Below are 6,839 nucleotides of genomic sequence, written 5' to 3'. Positions count from 1 at the left end.
GGGGGCGGGGGCGTCAACCACACATTCCCGCTGATCCATGAGCGACGGGCGGCCCACAATGGCGGTGTGGTGATATGAGGAGGGTGCATGTAGCGTCAGCACAGTGAGCTCCGAGACAGGACAGGAGCACAAAGGGGTCCTCCCCCCCCCACCCCCTTTTCCGCTCTTGCCACAAGGGGCTCCACCCACATCAGGGCAAAGCCACAGGCTTTAGCTGAGGTCCCCGTCTCCATCGCGTCCCACATACCGCATGGGAATCGCGGCTGGGCTGCAGGCGTACTTTGACGTTTAAAAATAAAAAATGAAATAAAATTCACAATTTTTATAGAGTGGGCTGTGCACTTTTCGGATTACAAAAGTAATACTAAACTTTTGGCAAAATTTGGAGCGGTCATTCGTTTCCTGCATACTTTTTTCGTGCGCCTTAGCACAAGACACCAAGTGATGCCATACTGACCGTCCCAGCAGTCTTCGCCGCAGGTGCTGCCGGGGCCGTAGTCCATCTCCAGGTAGGCGTAGGTTGGCTCCTGCGCGGCCTCGGGGACGATGCGCGCGTACTGCACGCCGCGGTCGCCCCGGCGGTCGCCGCCACCGGAGGAGCCCCAGCCCGGCAGGCCGAGCGGAAGGCCCGGCATGGTAGCTGTGGCGGAGGAGGGCTGCCCCTGCTGCTGTTGTTACCGTCGGAGTGGAGGAGGCGGGCACCGCGGCTGCCTGGCGACAAAAGAGCAGCTGCCTGAAACGCAAGTCGACGGAGAAGTCACTCTACATACACCGACCCGTAAATTTGGTTGGAGAGACCTTCCCGTGGCCAGAGAACAAACTAAAATCAAAGTGAAAACTTTCAAACTTTGTACAAATTCTGTATGCACGTAAATAGGGAGTGATCCCCCACTCCACCCTTCCCTCGCGGTGCAAATGAAAACAAAAAGGCGGACGTGTAAAAATCGATCAAAATCGGGCAGAATAGTGGGCCGCTGGATGATAAGCCGCCTGTCATGAATGGCGGGAGGGGGGAAGGGGGAGGTGTAGCCTGGTGCCAGCTGGCCGCTCCCACACCCCACACACAGCACACACACTCTCCGCGCGCCGGGCACCACAACACAACACGAGTCAACATACACCAGCAGCTCCCCCGTGCCACGCACGCGCGTGTTCTCCAGACGCATGTTACTGCTGCTAATCGCATGTGTATACACATGTCACGAAGTGCGTTAAAACAGAGTGTGTCGTCATAGGCCTACTTATCAAGGAAAGCCAACAAAAACCTATCGTAAATTTATTTTTTTAAAGTTTCAAATAATAAAAATTAACTTGTTATAGAACTGCATGTGACACATGCGAGAATATAGTGCGTGCATGTGGTTCGTAGTATATTATAAACATTTTTTCCCCGTGAGCAAAATCCCTTAATTACTTAAGCTTAATGATCCCCCCACCACTCCTCGCTCCCCGCTTGCTCCCCCCTTTTTGCGCCCGCCCAATCAGCGCCGGGCTCACAGCGGCTCACCTCAGGCAGCGCGTGCTGCAGCGCTGGCCACCACCACCGCGTCGACCTTCCTGGCCGTCACCGTCACCGCCGTGTCCCCCGCCCGTTGCGTGTCCCGTTGCGTGGCTCCGTCCCCGCGGCGTGCGCCCGGCGCATCCAGCAGTGCCGCTGGCGTGCCGCTGGCGTGTCGCCGGCCCCCGGAGCCCTGATTGGAGAGAGGCACCATACCGCACGACACGCGGCCCGTTAGAGCGGGCGACAAAGATGATAAGGACACGCGCCCCGCATCGCACTTCCGACCGAGACGGGGAGCAGTGCGGTCGGTCAGGGATCATCCAGGGGGGGAGTAAGCCGGTCATTTCCTGCCGTTATGAATCTGCGCCAAAATTTCGGCGTTCGGCCTGAGCGAGCTCTCATAGCGCCTGGTAGGTAGGCAACATCTTCCAAGCGATGCATGCGTGTACCGCGGGGTGGCCTACCCCGTGTCTCGCAGGCGGCGAGCCCCCAGCTCTCGTAAGTATGTCGAATGAATCTGATGAATACGGGCACACTTTCTGGAAGATCCGACACGCGCTTGACACTTTTTGAAAATCACCGAACTTATTGTGTGAATTATGAAGACATTTCGTAAATACAACTACAGGAAAGAACCATTAGAGCCTTTGGGAGTAGCGCACTACTGAACGTGGGAGTGTGACCACATAGTGGTCACGCCGCTCTGAATGTGTCATACTGGCTGACAAGACAAATGTCATCAAGAATTGATTGAAATACCTTTACAAAATCCTGTTGGCACCCTCTTTCGTATGTATTCGCATCTCCGGGACGCGAGCGGGGCGCTGTCACCACGGCTTACTTCTTGTCCTGCGGTCCCCCGCGTGTTGCTCGTCGCCCTGGCCCGCCGCTGCGCCCGCTCGCTCGCTCTCGCCCCGCTGACTCGCTCTCGCCCCGCGCCCCGCACACTGAGGGAGGGAAGCGGCGCGACCCCCGACCCCGGCCCGACTGCGCCTGCTGCGGCCCGCTGCGGGCCATCCCCACCACCTCGGGGGTTGCGCCTCCCCCTCCCTCCTCCCCCACGACTCATCCACGCGCTTGCGTCCAGCCCCCCACCTCGCGCGCCCAGCCAAGGTGGTAAAGGAATCATTTGAAAGATTGATGCTTCCCACCGGGGCTGCACGCTGCGCTCCGCGGGGTCCTGCCGTGGTCCTACATACCTCAGTCCCGTCCTCTCCGATAGGCCAATACAAAAAACACTCCGCAAGCAACCCAACGCAACTACTCTCAGTCCGTGCTTCGAGCTCCTTGTTGCGTCCCATCTCCGTCACACCGAGTTCCAAATCGAAATATTCGAAATGATGTTGTTATATGTCACTAACCTAGCGTAGGTTCACCACAAATCTCTCCCCCCCCCTCTCTGGTTGTGATTTCACATAGATGTCTGCGTGTTTCTTTACTTCGGCTGAGATTATTTTGTCCGTTATATTTTAGAAGGCCAGAATCGGGGAAAATGGAGAAAATCTACTTTCTGGCAGAGTTTTTCCTGTGATTTCCCCTCCCCTCCGCTTATTATCTTCATCCCCCTTCCCCTCCTCAACTCCCCGCGCAGCGGCGGCCGTGAGCTCGCATACGGCAGCGGCCCAGGCCCAGCCCCCCCGCGGCCCCCGACGAGCAACGCTGCGCCACGCCACCCCAGGCTGACGCCAAGCAGGCCACCAGCAGAGCAGCGATACATATTGTATGAGCAAAGGAGTTTTACACGAAACATTCGCGTGGAAAACAACCGCAGCAGCAGAGGGGCGACATTCACTTGAGCCAGACCGGCCAGACACACACAGGCACACGCGCGCGTACCCGAGTGGTCCAGAGCATTGTGCACAGCAGCAGAGCAGAGCAACTAGCAACACAAGTGAAATAAGCTCAGGCGACGAAAACACCCCCGCCACCCCACACCCAAACAAATAAAAATAAACACAAGAAAAAAAAGAGGCCTTCGTTGTCTGCAAATAAATCATGAAGCGATTTTACTCATCGTATTGTGTGTTGGGAAGTCTGGCTTCCACCACGCGCCTTCTCGTCGTGGGAGGATTTATTTCCAGCGCCAGCAGGAAGCAGGCCTCCTCCTGGAGCCTTCCATTAGCCTCCACGTGTAAGGCAATGCGTCTCTGCCCGCCGGCTGGCTGGAGGAGCAAGTGCGCGCCGCCGGCGCCGCAGGGCGGGCCGGGGTCGCCGACTGCACGGCTCTGGCGCACGCTGGGTTGCCTACCCCACAGGGCGCAGGCCGCCTGCTGGAGCCTCCAGACAGTGCGTCTCTGCCCGCTGCTGCCTGGAGGTCGGGGCCCCCGGACGCGCCGGCGGCACGACGCTGGCGCACGCTTGGTGGCCTACCCGCCCCCAGCAAGGCGCACCCCGCCGCAGCTCCGACACGACCGGCTACGCCCCCGCGCAACTACACACCAACATAAGTGCACATCCAGCCATTTTAAATTCCATTCTTTGCTCTTACATGTAAATGTATTTTTATGATTTTGGTTTAGCGTTGAAAGTGAAACAACGTAGCAGACATAAAACGGGCGTAGCTGCAGAACAGATCGTTTGGACCGAAAGTTCTGCATTTATGTCTTATTGCGATTAGTGCACAACGAGTGCAATAATGTTCGCCATGACATAACATGCTATTTCCGACACAGTACTACGTATGCGTTTTTGTGGATTTATCGTCCTGAAAATCGGTTGCAAGATGCCTTTGATAATGAGTAAGCCGAGTGTACACACTTGGCTTTATAAAGAGAGAGCGTATCGATGCGTGCGATGGTGCGAGAAGCGGTGTGAGTGTGTGTGTGTGTGAGTGAGTAGGTATGTGTGTGCGCGTGCATTTTCCAGGAGCTCCTTCCCGACGTGGAAGACCCCCTCCCCAAGGTCGTCGTCACGTCGCCCAGGGTGGCCCCGGGCGGGGCAGAGCAGGGTGGGGCGGGAAGAGGAAGGTGGCCAAGCCGCAGCAAAGGCCGAACCACACGGAGAAAACGCGAGGAGTTAGCGGACCTGACTTGGGACGCGTCCAAGAATGAGTGAAATTCGGTAAAAGCTTTTAAAGCGGACCGTGGCGGGGCGTGGCGGCGCGGCAGGGTGTGGCGATGAAAGGCACGACGGCGGGGCGGGGCGGGGCGGGGCTGGGTGTCAGCGTTGTTGGGGCGTGGTGGACTTAGTGACTCACTGACCCGGGGGAACCGGCACCAGATTGCCTGCCGATGCTTTTGTTAATCTCTCTCGCACACACACGGGGCGCAGAGCGCAAGCGCGCACCCGACTCCGCACCCTCCTCGCTCGCACTGCCTGGTGGGTACACAGCGAGAGGGTGCCCCGCCCCTCCTTGGTGTTCTCCGGCAAACCAAGAAGGAAAGCGCGACAAAGCTCCGAGCAAACCATGACGCAGGACGGCGGAGGCCCCCCGGATATGTTTGTGCAGCAAATACGAGAGGCGGCACGGCTGGAGCTGGAGCGCGAGCTTGGAGAAGCTGGAGAGCCATTGGAGAAAAGGGAAAAGGGTCGTCGGCGCGGGGCCGGGCGGAGGAGAGGGCGCCTGACGGAGGCGGGGTAGGCAACCTGGCGGAGCCGTGGTGTCGTGCGGGTCTGCCTACCCGAGCCTCGGCAGGCTGAACGGCGGGCAGGAGCGAGGAGTGGCGAAGTATCCTTCTGTTTCCAGAGGGGAAATCACATATAAATGGGGGAAACCGGAGGAAACGCCATCTTTTTTTGAAAACGTCTTAGCAGTTCCGGTTCCGTTGTGTTTTTTCTTCGTCTTCTTTTTTTGTGGGCAGTGTCACTAGCTGGGCATTACTGCCCCGACTTCTTCTTTGGGGTCTAGACCCGGCGCCGGCGCAGCGAGACAAGGCGGGGATTGTGGAGTTGCCGTGTGGGAACGGGGACTCGGCCGCCGCCGTCGTCGTGGTCGCGTCGATGTCGCCCGGGCGGCAGGAGGCCGGGCGGCGGCCGGGCACCCCGCCCATCAGGCTAGCCCGGCTAGCCGGCCGGCCGCCGCCCGGGCCCCGCGACGGCTCCCAGCCTTCCGTAAAACGAGTCTGTTGAACGGGACACGGGCCGAATAATAAATCGGAGCACCGCAGGGCACGGCAGGGCACGGCAGGGCACGGCAGGGCAGCGGCGTTCAGTGTTGACACTGGGACTGGGAGGGTGATCAGCGGATCACCCCCCTTCCCCCTCCTCTCACCACCCGGCACTTTTTCGCATTCCTTCCTCTCCCCAAGTCATTACTGCAGCCACCCGACTAGCCTCTGTTAAAAACTTTTCCTCCAATAGTGAATAAGTCAACATTAGGGTGTTCCAAAATGAGAATTTCAGCGTGTTTGAGCATGGCTTGCGCATTCTTCCCGATAACGTGTTACAGAACTAAATCCGGAAATCGGAAACCATGATCAATTGCTGCTCTCACTTTCATTTTGAAACACACCCCAACCAACGTAGAGGATGTACTTTTTATTCCCACATTAACTGGTCTGAGACCAACTATTAAGGTCCGGAGTCTGAATCCCTGATGGATCCATCCGAAAACAGGGGCCACGATCACGGTCTCGTCGCCCCGCCACGCCGCGCTCTGCCCCGGCCATCTTCACAAAAATCAGAGCACGGTAACTACGAGCAGAGAGGGAACCAGTTACGTGGATGTAGGGCCGGGGCTCGAACGCGCCGGGGCCCCATCCAGGTTCAATGGGCGTCCGCCCCCCGTCCCTCCGTCTCGTCTGGTCCAGCAGCGGCAGCGCGGCCAGCCTGCCGGCCCGCCACGCAGTGGGACGAAACTTACAACCCGGACGAACCGAACGTCCATCACGTGGAAGAGGTTCGAAGAGGGGGAGGCGGGGCGAGGGGGGAAGGCGAGCCCGTGAACACCGCGCGCTCCAACCCCTCCCCCTCCCCCCCGACCCTAAGACACACTCCTGCCCTACCGAGCAGCCTTGGCACTGGTAGGCGTACCCACGGGATCGACCTAATGACCTACTCCGTGGTGGGCATATGGTGTGCTGCGCCCTGCGCGCAGTGGTCGCCACTGCACACCCGCCACCCGCGTCCGCGCCCCCGGCCAAGGCTGAGTGAGCACTCACGTAACACACAGAGGCCATAACGACCCGTTAGTGAAACGTTTCAGTGACTTTCTCCGTTATTTCAAGCAGTGGCCGGTCGCCGCACCGTGAACCAGGACGCTTTCTCCCCTCCTCCTCCTCGGACTCCCGATGACTCCCGGTGGTGGTGCTCCCCCCCCCCTCCACTCCTCCAATCTCAATCGAGCCGGGCTCACCATCACCTTGCACTCACGCCCCCCTCCCGCACTTGACCGAACCCG

General features: G+C 58.9%; 1 protein-coding gene across 2 annotated transcripts in view; it reads right to left on the bottom strand.

Annotated features, from left to right (window-relative positions):
- The window catches only part of LOC113205560 (uncharacterized), a 15,321-nt gene extending 12,829 nt beyond the window's left edge, over positions 1-2,492 (bottom strand). The window contains exons 1-3 of one of the 2 annotated variants that reach the window (XM_026421221.2): positions 2,261-2,492; positions 1,508-1,691; positions 458-711 (exon numbers count right to left, since the gene is read on the bottom strand). In XM_026421221.2, coding sequence (XP_026277006.2) covers positions 458-635 — 178 coding nt within the window. In that variant the 5' untranslated portion in view covers positions 636-711; positions 1,508-1,691; positions 2,261-2,492. The remainder of the gene's footprint in view (positions 1-457; positions 712-1,507; positions 1,692-2,260) is intronic. The other variant, XM_052271755.1, reaches the window with a different exon arrangement.
- Between the last annotated feature and the right edge of the window lie 4,347 nt (positions 2,493-6,839).

Source organism: Frankliniella occidentalis, unplaced genomic scaffold, assembly GCF_000697945.3.
Source record: "Frankliniella occidentalis isolate FOCC.00 unplaced genomic scaffold, Focc_3.1 Scaffold172, whole genome shotgun sequence".
Lineage (NCBI taxonomy): Eukaryota > Metazoa > Arthropoda > Insecta > Thysanoptera > Thripidae > Frankliniella > Frankliniella occidentalis.
The sequence above is the reverse complement of the archived record's forward strand: the minus strand, read 5'-3'. Positions and strand labels throughout refer to the sequence as shown.